General features: G+C 57.0%; 5 protein-coding genes across 5 annotated transcripts; 3 read left to right on the forward strand and 2 right to left on the reverse strand.

The window, feature by feature from the left end:
• Positions 1-4,673: 4,673 nt before the first annotated feature.
• Positions 4,674-6,358, reverse strand: GMORB2_3780 (nicotinate phosphoribosyltransferase; the record flags this gene model as incomplete). The annotated part of the gene is made up of 3 exons (XM_035465756.1): positions 4,674-4,812; positions 4,900-5,983; positions 6,163-6,358. The coding sequence occupies 3 exons, from the start codon at positions 6,356-6,358 to the stop codon at positions 4,674-4,676; spliced, it is 1,419 nt and encodes a 472-aa protein (XP_035323593.1).
• Positions 6,359-7,262: 904 nt separating this feature from the next.
• Positions 7,263-10,114, forward strand: GMORB2_3781 (U3 small nucleolar RNA-associated protein 4; the record flags this gene model as incomplete). The annotated part of the gene is made up of 2 exons (XM_035465757.1): positions 7,263-8,295; positions 8,421-10,114. 2 exons carry the CDS (start codon positions 7,263-7,265, stop codon positions 10,112-10,114), a joined length of 2,727 nt encoding a protein of 908 aa, XP_035323594.1.
• A 3,618-nt stretch (positions 10,115-13,732) lies between these two features.
• Positions 13,733-15,251, forward strand: GMORB2_3782 (uncharacterized protein; the record flags this gene model as incomplete). Its single annotated transcript, XM_035465758.1, has 2 exons — positions 13,733-14,283; positions 14,399-15,251. The coding sequence occupies 2 exons, from the start codon at positions 13,733-13,735 to the stop codon at positions 15,249-15,251; spliced, it is 1,404 nt and encodes a 467-aa protein (XP_035323595.1).
• Positions 15,252-16,474: 1,223 nt separating this feature from the next.
• Positions 16,475-17,101, forward strand: GMORB2_3783 (uncharacterized protein; the record flags this gene model as incomplete). The annotated part of the gene is made up of 3 exons (XM_035465759.1): positions 16,475-16,649; positions 16,733-16,999; positions 17,043-17,101. 3 exons carry the CDS (start codon positions 16,475-16,477, stop codon positions 17,099-17,101), a joined length of 501 nt encoding a protein of 166 aa, XP_035323596.1.
• A 424-nt stretch (positions 17,102-17,525) lies between these two features.
• On the reverse strand, positions 17,526-18,618 carry GMORB2_3784 (uncharacterized protein; the record flags this gene model as incomplete). Its single annotated transcript, XM_035465760.1, has 2 exons — positions 17,526-17,792; positions 18,022-18,618. 2 exons carry the CDS (start codon positions 18,616-18,618, stop codon positions 17,526-17,528), a joined length of 864 nt encoding a protein of 287 aa, XP_035323597.1.
• Positions 18,619-18,966: the final 348 nt, after the last annotated feature.

Here is an 18,966-nt window from a genome sequence, read left to right on the forward strand (position 1 = left end):
TCCAGGTTCAGATCCTAGAATAATCCTACTCGTAGTAACCCCCCCCCCCCCCCCCCCCCCCCCCCCCCCCCCCCCCCCCCCCCCCCCCCCCCCCCGCAAACCTGTTTCCCCGCACTTTCCTCTTCCTTTTTTTTTCGTATCTTGACTGTTCATTCCCTCTAGGGCCTTTAGCGGAGATTCCAGTCTTGGCTTCTGGGGAAGATCCTTGTCCATCACTGCCCTCGTTGCCCTCTTCTGGGGTCCTTCATTCTTCTTTGGAGTATCACTCGTAAGTCTCTGTGGCTTTCTGTGGCTATGAATGCCAACGCCCACTACATCACACCCCTTGACAGTCTCTAGCTTCTTGGCGAATATATCTATCTATCTCTCCCTCTCTCTCCTATCACACACGCACACACACACACACACACTCTCTCTCTCTCTCTCCTATCACTGTGTCTTCCTTTCTTGGCATTAAAGAGGGGAAATGTAAGCTTTTTTTTTTTTTTCACGTACCGGTACAGTGCTCCGACGACTCCGTAGATGATGCATCATGCCCCCGTGCAGGTTGGGTAGCTACGTAGAGAGAGAGAAAAGCTTGGCTATGATATCCGTCATCTCGTTGGACAGGAGGACGTGAGAGGGTGTCATCAATCCGAGTTTATTTCATTCCACCGTCATCGTGACAAGTTCGCGGTTCGCGTAGAGCTGGGTGCTTCCGGAAAAGAGAACTGGAAATTGGACTTGCTTGGCTGCATTGAAAGACTGCGCTTTACAGGTCAAGAGCATCCGTTGCTCCGTGCTCGATACAAACTAATCTCGTCGTTATTATTGCTTGGCAGTCCTTGCCTTTTTTTTTCTTCTTTACACCCGACAAGGTAGGCAAAGCTATTACCCTCGTTCTGGGGGACCTATGCGTTGAAATGATGCCTCCTCATCGTCCCCAAGGACAAGCGTACCAGGGGAGATATCACTGCTACTCCCAGACGGGTAAGGATGTCCGCTGTACCGACTGGAGACCGAAGGCTGAAGGCTGGAAACCAAAGACTGGAGACCGAATACGACCGGAGCATTGACTGAGTAGGTAGAGTTGGGGTCTCGGACGAACGGCGTCGTGTCCCTCGTGCGACCGCGTCGCAACCAGCCATCGATCATCCAATCTGCCACGATCTACCTGTATGAGTACTCTCTGCTCTCTGCTCTGCTTTTACCTCCCCACTCTGTACAGCGTACGTGCCTGTGCTCGTAATATCCGTACGAGTACGTCGCAGTCGAACCTCTTGGGCTGTCATCCAAATAGGACTGATGCAATTGGTGGGTAGTTCCATACTCTAGTCCCTGGCAGGAGTCGTAGTGTATGCCGTGACTAGTCTGAGTCCCTGCACCCCCACCCCCGCAAGGACACCTCGGTACCAATCAATACCAGCAGCCGTCTCTCCCCACAATGTTTCTGTCTCGTCACCCGTACTCGTAAAATTGTTTTGGCGTACGGCGTGGGGAGCGGGCGGCCGAAAGTCTGGGGTTGAGATGGAGAAGGGCAGAGGAAGGTCCCGGTCTTGCCGTCCTCTCCGCATGTCTCAACTCTCGAGGCGGGACGTCTAGTACTCATGAGTCATATAACGGTATGTGCAGCTGGATTGTCCCTGGCAGAGGCATGGAGGTGAAAACTTGACCAGAGTACGGGCTCTGCCGCAAAATTTCTGACGGGAAGGTATACGCTAATATTGCCGCTCCCACCATCACAATGTCTACGACGCTGCTCCCCGCAACGCTCCTCCTTGCCTTTGTTTTATGAGCTTGACTCTCTGTTTCTGAATCGTCCGCGTGACAGACACCAGGGGTAGGTAACACTACACACCCAATCACCAGCCTCCGATGTAATGGGTTTGAGATGGGAAGAAGTGGCGAGTCAGACTTGGTGGACTTGGTGGTACCTTCCCACCCTTTGTACAGATTACATTTACTTGTTCGGTTTAACGCGGCACCCGAAATCCTGGGGCTTTTGGGGCTGGGGCACTTGATTCCCAACTTCTCATCACGTTCTCATCCTTCTCTCCTGCGCAATCCACACGTCCCTCCATGGGTTCTGGACCCATGGAGGAAGGGTTGGCATCCGAATCCATTCCCGCACGCTTGGCATGGGTTTGCAGAGTCCAGCACGGGGGTGACCCAACGCACCGACCACGCATTATCTATCACGACGTATGATTCTATCCTCGGTTCTGCAACTCGGTCGATGCGGTGAGAGAACCTGGACATCTGCAATCACCACCACGCTGCAATCGTACGGGTACAGTGGATGCATCATTCCATTCGCCTGCCCCGCGTGGTTTCCCCTGCCCTGCCAGTCTTTCTATCAAGACTCCGAGAGGCAAGCAACCAGCCGGTGCGACGCATCGTAGCGGGAGAGCTACCTGTACGTGTGAGCCAAAAACCTGGCGAGTGGGAGGGTGAGTATGTCGAATGTGGAGAATAACCAATGGAAAAGAAGGGACGATCAACAGGGAGGGAGGGCAGCAGATGGGACGCTCTGCCCCGTGCCTGTGTTCCAGCCCAAGGGACGCACGTACGTCTACGTTCCATGTAGAATCCTCATCAGGGCCTGCATGGTAGCTTTTCCTAAAACAGGTGATAATTGTCATGTTCAGCTTAGCCGGTATTGCCGTAATTTGTTCTCGGTGCACACACTCTTTTCGGTGTGTGCACACATCTTGACTCCTTGACTCGCACATAGACACACACTCTCTCTCCCTCCCTGTCTGCTGTTTCGCAGCGGTAAGCCCGGAGTCGATCATGAGAATATGCGCAATACATGCCATGTTTCTGACAGGATCTTTTATTCTGTCTGAACCTGCCTTGCTTCTGCAGAGACGGGACGATCGATAATCATATATTGGCTCAATCAACCTAGCCTGTATCCATTGTCTGGCAGGAAGAAGGCAGAGAGAAGGAGGTGGGCAAAGAGTCTTTTCTTTCTAGTCTGGATGCGCTTCATCCTGACAAAACTTCTACTCAGAGAAGCTTCACGGTACCGTATTGCTTCATGGAACCGTACAAGGCACGCACACACGCACACGCACAAGGCACCTCATCTCATCCCGCCTTTCCCCTACTCTCTGCTCTCCCCGCAAGAACCTGCCTGCTACCGCGTCTACATCACCAGCTTAACGAGGAGCACAGGCCGTTTCTCGACTGGTGTATTGGAGACACGAGGAGACAGGTCAGTGATTGCGGTCACTCGATGAGAGGGAGATGACTGGGACAGAAAGAATCACTTTTCTCCTCTTCGCTGAGACTTTTTACTGTCTTGTTCTTCACAAGAAAAAGAAGAAGAAAAGGACATCTTTCTCTTGAGTATTTCTTCGTTCTTGGTCCTTCATTTTGTGATATTCGCTTGTTCCCCATTCCATGTATTATATGATTCGTATCGCTGGCGACCCCGTAGCAAACTTCATCGTACTGGTCCTCGTTGTTTGAAATGCAAGTGACGGAAAAAAAAAAAAAGGAGGGGCCTCGAAAAAAAGAATACTGTTCGTCAAGACAAGTAAGAGACATACAATCATTCGCTTTCAAGATCCCCCAAGATCCTCAGAAGAGACCACAGACGCCGACGCGAAAACACGGCGAGGACAGCGATACCAATCACGGCACATGCAGTCCTCCAACGGGCTCGGTTGTGGACATATCTACCGAGCGCCTCGCTGTCAAGTCGGGGCAGACGAACAGGTGCGGGGAATCGGTCGGGGCGGTTCACGGCGTTGCTGCCACCGTGGACCTCACTGCTGGAGTCGATGGCGTTGAGGACGATACTGGCCTCGGGACTGCCACGTTGGGGTTGGATGCCGCCGTCGATACGGTGGGGGCATGGTGACGGCTGAGGTGAAGTGCAAGAATTCTCAGGTCTCGGAGGCAGGGGAGGTGGCGGTGATCCAGCACGGTACGTTGCGGGGCTCGGCGGCGGCGGCGGAGGTGGCGTCAATCCAGTAGACAATGTTGGAGATGGCGGGCCGTGATCTTGGGCTCGGCTCTGGTTCTCGTCCTCCTTCTCGTCCTCCTTCTCAGACTGACTCTCGTTGAGGCTCAAGAGTCCTAATTCAAGGTCTGGTTCTGCGTCGTCCTGAGGCTGCTCCTAGTCTTTTGATGGACGGTCCATCTCGATGACTCCGTTGCCGCTCGAGCACGTCTCCTGCCTCTGTCCAATATTGGATGTTCAAAGCTGGTGTATGAGTTGGAGATTGGATGGGTTTCAGGGTACAGAGAGAAAGGAAAATGATAGAAGATCGGTCTATGGTGGAGAGGAGGAGAAGAGGGGAGAGATAGACATGATCGAGGATCGGTTCTTCAACAGTACTGTCATGAGAATCGTCATCCTAGAAGGAGCGTGAGGGTGGAGGGGGCCAAAGAGATGGGAAGGAGGAAGGAGCAATGGCCAAGAGCAGGGTAACAACCTAAAGGTAATAATAATAGTAGTGAGTAGTGATTGACTCTAATAGATTTTTTTTTTCTCTTTTTTTTTTGATTTTTGATTTTTTGTGTATGAACGATGCCTGTGTTTCTTTATATTGCCTAGAGGAACTGACCTTGATATCCAAGATGAAGATGTAGAGAGGAAAGAAGAAGAAGAAGAAGAAGAAGAAGAGAGAAAGAAAGAAAGGGGAGGGGGGGAGGGGGGTTCAAAGCACTTTCTGCTGTGCCTACGCCTTGGCCTTGTCACTTTCCTTTCCCCATCTCGACGTCTCGTCACCGTCAGCCCACTCATTTTCAACGTAACCGAGTTGCTTCTTGACTTGAGCCACCAGGTCCTTATCTCCAGTGTTCTTGCCAATGTTGTCGCTTATTTTTTTTTTTTTGGTTCAATCTTAGCTTTTCTCGGATGATATAGGAGGGGAGAGATGAAGGGGAGGGGAAGAGAAGACGTACCTTATCTTGATGGCCGGACGGCCAGCCGCCGAGCTAAGCTTGATGACGATATTCAAGGGCACTGACTTGGTGCCCGTCTTGCGATGAGTGAAATCATTGGTGAGGAAGGTGCCAACACCAAATGTCGGGTTGAAGCCCTCGGCCTCGGCGGCCTTCTTGTAGAGGAGGCAGCGGTCAATGTTGAGCGAGTCGGAGAATACAATCGTCTTCCCAGATGGGTCTATGCCCTCGGAGTCGTAGTACTTGCGCATGACGCGGACGAACTCCTCTGGGTCGCCGGAGTCCTGCCTGACACCGGCGAACAGCTCGGCATACGTCTTGGCGGAGCCATCCGCCTGGGTGAGCTTCTCGACGGGGTACGTCCCTCCCTTTCCGTCCTCGACGGCCTGGACGGGCTTGCTGAAGGCCTTGAGGAACTCGGGGGTGCCGAACGTGTCGGTCAGGGCGATGGACAGCTTGGGGCCGAAGACGCTGACCCATCGGCACAGGGCCTCCTCGGTGGCAGCCCGGTAGTCCCCGATGACGGCGGCGGTGCCCATGAACCACTCGTGGGCCACGGTGCCGACGGGCGGGATGTTGAAGCGCATGGCCAGGTGGACGTTGCTCGTGCCCGACAGCCTGCCGACGGTGTGGCCCTGCTCCTTGGCCTTGTCGGCGGCCCGGACCAGGCCGCGGAAGACGAGGGCCTGGGTGTGGTAGTCGCGACGGCGGCGCGTGCCAAACTCCGAGGTGACGCAGCCGGCCTCAAAGAGCCTGAGGCCCTTGTCGAAGGCGGCCTCCTCCTGGCCTTCGTAGTCCCAGTCCGTGTCCATAAACTTGAAGTAGGCCTCCGATGTCAGGGCCAGGATGGGGATCTCGTACAGTATCGTCTCGACCCACTTGCCCTTGATGCTGATGTCTGTGTCGCCGAGCTGGTCGTCGGATCCCGTGTCGGTACCTCCCACTGGGTGGAAGCTGATGGACACTTGCTCGCGCGGGTGAAGGTGAAACTCCTTGAGGAAGTCGACATAGTCCGGGGTCAGGTAGTCGCAGTTCTCTACGAGGTAACGGTATTCCTCTGCCGAGAGGGATATGTTGCCGAGTTCTATTTTCGTACCTCTGGGTTAGTCTTGACTCTGAATTGGGGAACTAAGAGGAGATTAATGGATATGGAAGAAGAGAGAGAGAGAGAGAGAGAGAGAAAGAAGAAGACAGAGAGGGGAAAGAGAGGGGAAAGGGACAGAGAATGGCATAGAGAGGCAGAGGGTGAGAGAAATGTCGTACTCTGAATCTGCTTCTCCAACCAGCGAAATGCCGCCCTCGAGAGCTTCTTGTCCGGGGTCCGATTCGTGTAGGCATATGTGACCTCGACATCGGGAAAGCACTTGAAGACGGCGCATTGCATGGTAAGCTTGTAAAGGTCCGTGTCCAAGAAGGAGATGACTCCCTCTGGGAAGGGCGAAGAGCTATTAAAGTCCATTGTGTGGTGGGTGGTTGCAGAGCGGGGTGGAGGGGTATTTGTCCGGTAATTCTGTTGTTATTCGTGGCTTGTATGCTGCTCGACTCTTTTTCTGTTCAATCAACCGATGCGGTCCTGCTTTCCCGATGTACAATGCGACTGAGAGGCGAGTCTCTCAATGTTTCAACGTCGTCGCAAGTTATGCTCGTCCAAGACCGAGTCCGGTATGGTGACAAATGCGGGACAGGATGGAGTTAAGGGGGGGAGGGGGGTTTAGTCTGCGCAGCGCGTATAAGAGGGAGGAGATGACTCTTCGTCGCTCGAAAGTTGAATATATAAGATCGGAAAGGAAAAGGAAGAGAGGGGGAAAGGATTTTTTTTTAGTGATATTCAAGCTCTACTAATGTTGAGACGAATAATAAATTATATGTTAGAAGAAGGAGAGCAAATACTATGAGAGTTTACGCCATAGACTTTTTGGAGATGACGACGCTGGAACGGCGCAAGATCGGAAGACGAGGGGCAGCAAAAAAAAAAAAAGGAAAAAAGGAAGAAAAAAAAAAGGAGTACGTACCGATTTGGAGGGGTAGCCTTGGACCTTGGCAAAGAAGCACTTTGTCACTGAGAGACGCTTGGACCAAGGAAACGATAAGATCTGGAGAAGCCATGATTTAGAAAAAAAAAAAAAAAAAAGTTCTACGCCTTCATTCTCTCTGTAGGCTTCTCTCAGCAAAAAAAAAAAAAGTCCCCGTCACCACCAACATCTCTCCCTTTTCTCACCCGACCCTGAGAGAGGCCAATTCGATTCGATCCGCTTTAATATACAAAAATAGAGGACGTGATCAAAAGGGGGGAACAGGGAAAGAAGAAGAAGAAGGGGAGGAATCAAAGGGGAAAAACATTCCCCAGGGCGGCAACCGCAAACATGGACGTCCACCGCTGCCGCTTCGTGCCATTCCAACCCTCGGCTATCAACGCCATCGCCCTCTCTCACCCTCGCACCCGGACGGCCAAGCACGCCAACGTGGCGCGCATGGCCATAGGCCGCGCAAACGGCGACATTGAGATCTGGAACCCGGCCAACGGCTCCTGGCACCAGGAGCTCATCATCCGTGGCGGCAAGGACCGTAGCATCGACGGGCTGGTCTGGGTCAACGAGCCGGACCAGGACCTGGGCGACGGCCGCACCCTCGTGGGCAGGTCCCGGCTCTTCAGCATCGGCTACACGTCCACCGTGACCGAGTGGGACCTCGAGACGGCCAAGCCCAAGAGGCACGCCAGCGGGCAGCACGGAGACATCTGGTGCATCGCCGCCCAGCCCAGTGATGCCTCCGGCTCTGCCACCATCAACGGTGCCGTCGGCAACGCTTCCGCCGGCGGCACGAAGCTCGTCGCCGGCACCATCGATGGCGAGCTGGTCATGTACTCGGTCGAGGACGACGACCTGCGCTTCCAGCGTGTCGTCGTCCGCTCGCCCACGAAGAAGGCCCAGATGGTCAGCATCACCTTCCAGACGCGCAAGGTCGTCGTCGTCGGCTGCTCCGACGGTACCGTGCGCGCCTACGACATCGCAAAGGGCCACCTCCTGCGCAGGATGACGCTGGGCGCCGACGCCGGCTCCGGCCCCGGCGGCTCCAAGGACATCATCGCCTGGTCCGTCCAGTGCCTGCCCAACGGGAACATCGTCTCGGCCGACTCCACCGGCCAGGTGTGCATCTGGGACGGCAAGACGTACACCCAGACCCAGAGGCTGCAGAGCCACAAGCAGGACGTCCTCAGCCTCGCCATCAGCGCCGACGGCTCCTCCATCCTCAGCGGCGGCATGGACCGCAGGACCGTCCTGTACAAGCTGAACGGCTCCCGCTGGGCCAAGGTCTGGGGTCGCAGGTACCACGATCACGATGTCAAGGCCATGGCTTCGTTCGAGAGTGGTCACATAAGTGTTGTCATTTCAGGAGGTAATGTTCTCACACGCGGACCCACGCAAGCACACTCACACTCCCTCTCTCTCCCTCTCTCTCTCTCCCTCCCCGTGTCTTTCTCTGTCTACACACCCATACTGACCGACCACCCCCTCCTCCAGGTCCGGATGCCAACCCCGTCATCGTCCCCCTCAAGGAAATGGGCCGCGAGAACCACCGCGTCATCTCCAACCTCCCACAGCAGCCCCCCATCGCCAGCGCGCGGAAAGCGCGGTTCATCCTGAGCTGGTGGGACAGGGAGCTGCACATCTGGCAACTCCGCCGGGCCGCCAGCGACATCATCAACAGCATGGACGACGACAGCGGCGAGAACGGCGATCTGAGCCAGAACCGCAAGCTCCTCAAGACCATCGTCGTCAAGGGCGACTCCAACATCTCCGACGCCACCATCAACGACGAGGGCACCCTCGTCGTCGTCTCCACGGCCACCGACGTCAAGGCCTTCCGCCTAGAGCACAGCGAGCACCCGGTCACCAAGCCGTCCGACCTCAAGCTGTGGACCGTCAGCGTCATGTCCCAGGAGCTAAGCAAGAATGGCGCCTCCAAGGTGCAGCTCTCGCCCGACGGATCCTGGCTCGCCACGGTCCAGGACGGTCAGCGCATCCTGGTGACCAGGATTCAGCAGCCGGATTCCTCCTCCGACAATGCAGACGACGACGACGATAGGTCCCCGGCCACCCAGACCCGCAGGCTGACCCGCCTGCGCCGTCAGATCCCCCGCTACATGCAGAACGGCGGCCTGGGCAAGTACGACCGGACGGTGGCGCACGTTGCCTTCAGCGCCGACTCCAAGGTTCTGGCGACGGCCGACCTGGCCGGATACATCGATACGTGGGTCCTGCGCGGATCGCAAGGAAGGGCCAACGGCGCCGGCGAGAACGAAGCCGAGGCCGTGGCCTCCGAGAGCGGCGGCAGCGACGACGACGACGACGACGACGACGACGAGACCACGACGGGTGGTGGTGGTGAGGACGGCAGCAGCTGGGTCCGCAACGCCAACGGCAAGCTCCTGCCCAAGCTCCCCGGCTCACCCGCGGTGCTGGCCTTTGCCCCCGGCGGCGGCTCGGAGTCCTCGGGAGCGGGTGACGACGACCACACGCTCCTGGCCATCACGAGCTCGTGGAACGTGCTGGCCTTCCACGCACTGCAAGGCTCCCTGACGCCGTGGTCACGCCGACACCCCCGCAAGGCGCTTCCGGCGCCGATCCTCGACCTGCTAGACATCCCCAAGGCGGTCTTCTGGCAGGGCGCGTCGCGCGTGTGGATCTACGGCGTGTCGTTCCTCGTGATGCTCGACATGTCGCAGGACCTCAGGCAGCCCACCGTCGGCCAGGACGGACAGGTCTTGACGGTCTCGAGCCTGAAGCGCAAGAGGACCGGACACGGCACCGGAGCCGGAGGCAGGATGACGCAGAGCAACCTGACTCCTCACCAGATCACGCGCCACGTCGACGGTCGAGAGGAGAACGTCGTCGACGCTGCTGCCGTCAAGAACGGAGGTCGAGGCGGCGGCGGCAAGCGGTACCACGATGACGATGACGACGACGACGGCGACGGCGACGACGACGACGACGACGATGACGACAGCAGTAATCAGGAGGACGGAGTGAGGCCCGGGAGCAGCCTCGAGGTGTCTGGGGCGGGCGCCGCGGGCCAGCCCAAGGCTTGGTGGATGACGTACAAGTACAGGCCCATCTTTGGGGTGGTGGGCCTCGAGGAGGATGAGGTGGCGCTCGTGGAGAGGCCGACTTGGGACGTTGATATGCAGGAGAGGTATATGGTCGAGGATAGGTAGGGTACAGCGAGAGAGGAGAGGAGAGAGAGGAGAGGAGGGAGGGAGAATGAGAGGGAGGGAGGGAGAGAGGAGCAAAAAAAAAAATGTTCATCATTGATTTCTTGCTGGCGCTTCTGTGATTTGTCTGGTATAGACAACGCCTGTTGTTCCAACCCATTCCAGTTATAGGGCGCGGTCTATCAGTTTTCTTGCATAGTTGATTCGACTAGATGTTTTCCACGCAATACAAACCAAAGTCTTTTTCGATGAGGTTGAATACGGAACAAGAGATTTTCCTCACGAGACGTACTCTCCTCCCTCTCTACATATAATTGATGTCCAAACCGACAGTACGCCACGCATTTCATCCGAGTCAATCCGTGCCATCTTCTGCTGTCGGTGGTGGTTGTGAAGAGTGTCGATGTGTACCGGGTAGGTAATAAAGTCGGTGAGAGCATCACACGAGCATCACGAGACGAGACACCACACCACAGCAGGAAAAAAAAAAAAAAACCCCAACAACGAAATATCTCACTCAGCCTTTGTATGATGACGGGTGGACCCTGGGGAGATGAAAAAAAAAAGAGAGAAAAATAGTAGGCTGGTTGATATCACATGCGTTTCTAGTCATCCATCGAACCATTGATCCCTAGAGAGCTTGGCAACCTGGCCTTAATTCTAATCTTATTTCTCTCTAATCTGCACAGACTGCTATTACAGTCTACAGAGTACAGCCTACAGGACAGTATCACGATTCACGATTCAACCTGGGGTGGGAAGGAATTGAGAATGGCAAGGTGGATCCGCCCACCCTTCGAGATGGGGGTTGTTTGATCATCAGCGGGCGTGGACGGGTGGTGGCACCGGTGGGTGTCGGCGGATGGTACGAGTAATATGATGTATGGGAGTGTGACGGGATGGTCGAAGAGGGTGACGCGTACTCGGGTGTGCGTGCGTGTCTTGTGTGTGTGTCAGAGGGGTTATGGGTATAGGGGGAAGAAAGGGGATGATGATCCAACGGAACATGGGAGAGAGAGAAGGGAGAGGGAGGGAGAGAGAGGTGCAGGTTGCTGGCTCGGTTACGCGTATCGTATCGCTACCAATACACGATGACAATATGTGGTCCGTGGAACAGGCTGGGAGGGACTCTGCGTGTCAAGAGGACCGTCTGGCATTATGACGAAGCCATCTGTGAAAGAGAAGGAGTCAAAAGACCAGATAAGATGAAAACAATTGAAAACATCCCCAGTCTCGTCTTCTTTCCTTCTTACCAATGATGGAAATACGGCCACGCTCTCCGAATATGGGACTCGACTCTCTGGCCCCGTACGCTCTCGTACGAATCATTGATCGGCCACTACCGAGTATATGTAATCCGTAGAGAGCGTACGGAGTGATGGCTAGAGTGGACTATGTGAGTATGTGGAATAGGTACGGATCATGTGCAGAGAGCACTAGAGTGACGCTCCGATGTGCTGTATATTCATCAGCCTACCGGTAGCCTAGCCAAGTATCCGGCTAGTAGTGGTGATGCTGGTGACGCGTGGCATAATCGCATCCGTTCTCCCTTGTGCCTCCCCTGGCCAATTTCAATGTTACGTCGCACTTCTCTCCGCTCTCTGCTCTCTGCTCTCTGCGTCTCTTGCTCTTCTCTGTAACACCCGCACACGCTACACATCCTATTCGTCACGCCTTCTTCATGCTGCGCACGTAAAACGTCAGAGCCAAGAAAGCAATCTCTACATCCTCCCGTACGGACGTGGTTCGGCGCCCCATTTGCAATGCGCTGGACATGATTGATTACGGGAGACGTATGGGGTGTAAGAACGTATCTCCGTCGCGACTGCTGGATACTGGTCATATCAACAGCACCACCAACCAGTGACGGAGTGCTCTCAGCCATGTACGGGTTAACCTGTATTGTATCGCAGAGTACGAGCTCATGCCCTGCCGCCAACCGCTACCACCACGGCAGGCCCACGACAGGTGGAGATCGAGGAGCAGAGCATATAACCCGTGCTCGTACGTACTCACCCAGAGACTCATCCTCTCTACGTGTGAGAGATAACTCTCCCGCGAAAAGTGGACAGGCGGTTTGGCTGAACTCGTCATCGCCTAACCCGAGGCCTCTCGAGGTAACGGTACACGTTCGCGGGGAGGGGCTGCGCAACCCCGACGGCTCCCACCCAGGGTAGGCTCGTGATAGGCAGCGATGTGGCAGATATACAGCGCACCGGGCCCTGGATACAGATCCAGGCCCCCCCTGGGGCGCAAGGCGCGCGGAGCCTTGCTGCGTACCTCTACCTGCCGTCCACCACGAGAAATAGCCTCGTGGGGACGGGGCAGTGTGAAGGGGAGCCGACTGATTGGCCCGGAGAGGTTAGCTGACGCGTACGGCAGTCTGCAGTAGCCACCCATTACGGAGCTCTAGGCAGGCCTCTTCATTACAGAGTACGAGCCCTCTACGGATGACTCGTATATACATGTACGTGCGTATACCCGCATGTATGCTCGCATGTAACAAGTGGTAACATATATAACCTGTACAGATTACACCCGTATCATCTGTCACTCCGTATAGAGCAGCCCGTAATCCGTACAGAGCCTTGCTCGCAGTCTGCACCGCTCTCACAGTCACGACTGAGTGATCTCGCTCCCCGAACCACCTGCTTACGATCGATACCCGTACTGCCCTACAGGCTACCTGTCCACTGTAGAGAAGGTTGGAAAGGGGAAGGAAAGCAAGAAGAGAGGAGAGAGAAGAAGAGCAAGAGAAAAAAAGAAAAAAAAAAAAGGGCCCTAAGGCCCAGAGGTCCCCACTCCACGTTGGCGGGTTGCGCAAGCAAAATCGGAGAGAGGCGACGCAATACTCTCCGTCACACTTGCCTCTCTCTCTCTCTCCCCCCAACGTGCATGTATGTTACTCGTACTCGTAGCCCGGGTATCCACTCTCGTCCCCTCCTTCCACGCTTCCACGCTTCCACGCCTTCCCCTTCTCTTCTTGGCTTACGAGTACTCGTCAGGTCTCTCCTCCCAACCAAGTCATCTTCAGACAGACTCGTCTTCCACCTTTTACCACCTTGCTCTCCCACACAGATTCCGTCTTCGACGATACCCTCGTTTCCCCTCCTTCTCCCTCTTCTCCTCTCTTCCATCCCCGCTCATCACATCTGTTCGACTCGCATCGTCTTCGCCCGACATCGACCCACGCCGAGCGATTCGTACCTTCAGGACACCACCATCGAGGCTGTGCGCATATCCGCCAACCGCCGAACCGCCCACCCGGTTTCAGACAAGGCGGCAAGCCCAGGCCTTCTCACTCTCCCCCCATCGAGAGGAGGGAAAGAAAAGGCAGAAGGTCGCAGTCGTACGAAACAGTCCATCTCCGCGATCCAAGCTTACCTATACACACCGACGACACACTGGACGACGCCCTACTCCGGACGACGCAGGTCTCTGCCTGCTGTCCTTGATCTCCACCACCCGACGACGTTCGGTCTATCCACTCGCTCCCGACGACGACGACGAGACCACCACCCTGTCCTCCTCGGCTCGCTCCATAGTCTAGAGCCCTGATCTGCGAGGAGCAGATTCCGCAGACAACACGTACACGCACACGTACACATACGCAGACGCATCATGGCTGGCCGGAACAACACCCCGCTCGGCAGCGGGCCCGCCGGCCGGGACGAATATGGCGAGGAATGGGCTCACGACCTGCGCGTGCGCTTCGAGGGCCTCCTCAGGGATAAGCGCCTCCACGAACTGCGATCGTCATCACGACACGCCTCCCCCCAATCTGGCCTCGCTGAGCGTGCGTCGAGCGCCAACTTGCGCGTGTCCTCGGCCGACGATCTCGCCCGCCCCGCCAGCGCCCACGGTCAGCCCTCGGTGCCTCCCTCGTACTCCCCATCTTCCATGCGCCATCTCCCCATCATCCCCACCCCGCCCACAGCCACCGACCGCGAGTCGCAAAAGTTCCGCAACCTCCTCATCAGCCTATCCCTCACCCCGACCAAGTACGAGAACCCGGGGCTGCTCGACGAGGCCCTCCAGGCCATTCCGCTCGACCGTATATACGGCGAGGCCGAGGAGGAGAGCCAGGTCATGCGCGCCGAGGCCGAGAGTATGGGCGATGGCCGGAGACCCGAGTGGGGGTACCAGGACTGCGTCATCCGTGCGCTGCTAAGGTGAGCACCTCTCGATTCCCCTCACCCGCACCCCCCCCACGCGCATCCTCTGCGCCGTCTGAAGCGCTCCCGCCGCTGCCTGGATCGTCGAGAGCTGACACGACCGTCTATGCAGGTGGTTCAAACGATCCTTCTTCAGCTGGGTCAACAACCCTCCCTGCCAGGCCTGCTCGTCACCCACCTTCGCCGTGGGCAGGACGGCACCGACGCCCGAGGAGAACGCCTGCGGTGCCCTGAGCGTGGAGCTGTACCAGTGCTCGGCGTGCCGCTCGCACGAGCGTTTCCCCCGCTTCGGCGACGTGTGGCGTCTGCTGCAGACGAAGCGCGGCCGCGTGGGTGAGTGGGCCAACTGCTTCACCATGCTGTGCCGGGCCGTGGGCGGCCGGGTGCGGTGGGTGTGGAACGCCGAGGACCACGTGTGGACGGAGGTGTACTCGGATCACCAGCGCCGCTGGGTGCACGTCGACGCCTGCGAGGAGGCCTGGGACAACCCGAGGCTGTACACGGATGGCTGGGGCAAGAAGATGTCGTACTGCATCGCCTTCTCCATCGACGGCGCCACCGACGTCACGCGCCGCTATGTGCGCAAGTCGGAGCACGCTCTCGAGCGCAGACGCTGCCCTGAAGAGGTGCTCCTCTACGTCACCCAGGAGATCAAGGCCCTCCGCCGCGCCAACCTGGGCAAGGACGAGCGTTTCCGCCTGGAGAAGGAGGATCAGTGCGAGGACGGCGAGCTGCGCGGATACGTCGTCGCCTCGATCGCCCAGGCCGTCACCGACCTCGTCCCCGGAGCGGCTCCGTCGGCACGCGCCGCCACGGGTGCCACCGCCGGATCCTCTGCAGGCCAGGACACCAAGAGGCCCGCCGAGCAGCCCGGGCGCAGCAACGCCGCCAGCGACAGGACGGCGCGGTGGATGGCCCAGCACCGCAACCAGCAGTTTGGCCCTCGACGTGATGGAAGGCCGTGAATATCTAGCTCGGCTACCCGACGCTCACCCGTTGCTCACCCGTCAGCTCATCTGCCGCCATCTTCCGACTCTTCAATCTCACGCACCATCTCGCAGAGACGACACATGCAGCATCTCGCACCTCACATCCCGCGATGCACGCACACTCAGCACACCACCACCCCCCCACACACGTAACATACAGCACTCCTCATCAACGGCACACATCGAACGAAGTAATTCCCGACGGCCGTATACAGTCTCTTGTTGTCTCTTCTTCTTCTTCTTCTTCTTTGTTCTATACACACCTCTGCCTCGGCATAGACCTGGCGTTTCTCCTTTCTTATCATCTTTATATTGTTTATTTTCCCCTCTCGTATATACCTGGGTTTGACATCCTTTTATATCATCCGAAAAAAAAATCCGATTCGACGTTGTAATCCCGTCCGAATCCATGTACTACTGATTTGCAAACGCATTCTCAACATCTTCATGTCATTTCTTCTCATCTCTTTTGTTTGTTTCGGTCTGGGGAAAGGGCTTGGGGATTAGGTTGGCATTGGATGTGGAGGGCGTTTTTTCCTCCCCCTCCTTTTTATACTCACGGTGTTTTTCTTCTTCTTCTCCTCTTTTTGTCTATTCGTGGGTTGGTAACGGGGACGTCTATACATTGCCTTGGGGGAACAAATACACGTTAATCTTCACCTTTTGTGTGTGCTCTTGGGTGCTCGTTGTGACGTTTACATGCCTACCATCGTGACGCGGCACGTCCGAGCGAAGCGGGACCAGCTCCCGGCAGGGCGGCCGGAGGCGGATAACATTATCCTATCGTTTACCTCCGGCGGCCCTACGGGGGGGGGGGGGGGGGGGAGAGTCCCTCTCGCCTCGCTCGTGTCTGCCCTGTGAGGATGGCAGGTGAGACATACAGGTACGCGTGCTGTGCTGTGTGTGGTCAGTGTGGATCCCTAGATGCCGACACGGAAAAGAAAACCCCCCCAATATACGCGTGCAGGGATGCGCGACGGCGACACCAATCTCGCGTTACGGGGAGTGTTGGTATCATCACGCATTTTAAGGCAGGGCCGTCATCCTTCCCACTCTCCATCTTCTCCACGCTCTCCCACTCTCCCACTCTCCCACTCTCTCCTACCGGTTCGCAAATGGTATTCGAGCCGATACATTTCCTCTTTCCTGTTCGGAGCCTAACCTCTCATCATACAATCGACGCAGCACCCTAGGCAAACATGATGCCCATTCTCAAACGCAAGCGTTCCTCCTCGGAGCTGTCGTCTTCCCCGAGCAGCACGTCGTCTTCCCCCCCTCGCAACGACTTCATGACCATGGAGACGCCCGTGCATCTGCACTCGCGTACGCTCAAGCGTTTCCGCGACTCGAGACCCTCGGAGAAGCTGATCCACCGTATGTGCATTCCCTCCGTCAGCCCCTCCCCCCTATTCCCTTCGGAGCTGTGTTCCTGACCCGTCAACAACAAACAATGGCAGACCGGACACTCGGCATGCTCTACTCTGCTCAACGACAGGCAGCACCCACACCCATTCCCGCACCGATACATGAGACGCAGACACCGTCTCTGCAGCAGCAGCAACCTCAACGCCAGAACCTCCATTCATTCTGGAATATATCTTCGGCCCCCAGGACGGTCACGACCCCTGCCCAGAAGCGACGGCAAGATGACGACGGGCCGAGCAGCTGTGAGGACTGCGGTGTTGACGTGTGTGCGGACGGGATGGACGGGTCCGACGCCGGATGTACGATTTGCGGAAAGGGGGTGTGCTTCAGCTGCTCCGTCAGCCATCTCGGGACAGGGAAACGGTGTCTCTGCTGCGCGGGACGGCCGTTCCCCTAGCTGAGCGATCGGTCGAGGAAGGAGAAGCGAAGCGAGCGGAGCGAGGAAGGAACCCAACCCAACCCCCCGGGTAGGGTCGCCGGAGGCGGTCTCTTCCCTATCGAATATCTGTCAGGAGGAGGAGCGAGCGGGGCGAGAAGAAGGAGGAGAAGAAGAAGAAGAGCTCCCGGTGGGGCCGCCGGAGACAGATGGCGTCTGGGACTGAACGGGTGACGTGTGCACGGGCGTTGGATGATATCCCTGACTTTATACAATCTACGTAGTAGGAAAAGGGCGTTTTTCCGGGTTTACGATATCCAACAGTGGATGGAAGGATTGCTTGGATCAAGCAGATATTATCTATTATCGAATGTATATATAAAAAAGCATAGCAAAGCAAAAAGTACAGAAGCGCAAGTCCGGCCGCACCTCAGCTCGGTACGCGCAGACTAGCCCCGTCGACGAGTGGTAGGGGCCTTCTTGGGCGTGGAAGCGCCGGTAGACTTGGCGGCGGTGGCGGCGGAAGAAGGGGCAGCAACAGCCCTTTGCTTGCCCTTGGCCTTCTCGGACGGGGCATTCCAGTACCAGACCATCTGGAGGGCGAGGACGAGGTTGAGGGCAAAGCCGGAGATGAAGCCGTAGAGGATGAGCTTGTCGTCTACCTCCTGGAGGGTGGTGAAGATGCGGGTGAGGGATCCGGCGAGGTAGTTGAAGATCTGGAGAGAGAGGGGGGGGGAGTTGGGGTTAGCAAGAGGAGAGAGAAACAAGTGCGGGATAGCAGGAGGGGCGGCCGGAGACAATTCCTTCAGTCGCTCCTTGTAACCTGAGAGGGACGCCGGAAAGCGAGCGGAGCGAGAGGAAACTCCCGGTAGGGCCGCCGGAGGCAAAGAAAGAGGAATCAGAGGAGAGAGAGAGAGAGAGAGAGAGAGAGAGAGATGAACTTACGGCAAAAGCACTCAGCTGTCCGGTGCCACCCTGCTGGTAGATGGCGACGATCTGGGGCAGCTTGCTGGCGACGCCGAGCAGGCCAGCGCCGGCCTGGAGGTATCCGAGGGCGTTGGCGTCGACGACGTCGGGGCGGACGAGGACGGCGGCGGCGGCTGCGAGGCCGGCGACCAGGACGGCGGCCAGGGCGGTGCGGCCGGTGAAGTTGAGGACGAGGACGCAGATGACGACGTTCTGGCCCATGATGAGGGCGGTCTCGCCGTAGGTGCTGAAGGGGAAGGCGTTGCGGACGTTGTAGGCCAGGGTGATGAGGTAGGCGGTCGTCTCGAGGAGGTAGGACAGGAAGGACACGCCGTCGGCGGAGCGGGAGCCGGCCAGCTTGAGGATCTGGGGCACCTTGACGACGGACGAGGCGCCGACGATGCCGACGCCCAGCCCCTTGGAGACGGCCAGCCGGAGGCAGGCCTCGTCCTCGAGGGAGACGTCGAGGAGGAGGGTCCGGTAGCAGGTCGGGGTGATCAGGGACTCGCCCAGGGCGCGGATCGGGGGGGGCAGGTTGTGCGTTATGGGCTGGACGACGGAGCGGAGGGTGTCCATCTCGGCGGGGTGTCCGGGCGTGGGAGTGGCCGTCGATGCGTCGTCGGGGTTTGCGGTTGGTGATGCTGGTGGTGGTTGTGTTGATGTTTGTGAGAGCGGGTGTGGTAAATTTTTTACATTTCTCAAAATTTTCTCTTCTTCTTATAATATCTATTAAATATTTATTATTATTATCTCTCTATATTTTTCATTCCCTTTTGTAGGGCCAGATGTGGGGGGACCAACGGCGGGATTGCGATTATCAGCAGGTTCATCACTGATACCGTCATGAAATAAACGGCAATGAACCGCCATAATAAAGTAAGTTGCAGGTATTTACAAGTTGAGTATTATCGGTAGTGTAGACGG

The sequence above is a fragment of the Geosmithia morbida genome, assembly GCF_012550715.1.
Source record: "Geosmithia morbida isolate 1262 chromosome Unknown scaffold_2, whole genome shotgun sequence".
Lineage (NCBI taxonomy): Eukaryota > Fungi > Ascomycota > Sordariomycetes > Hypocreales > Bionectriaceae > Geosmithia > Geosmithia morbida.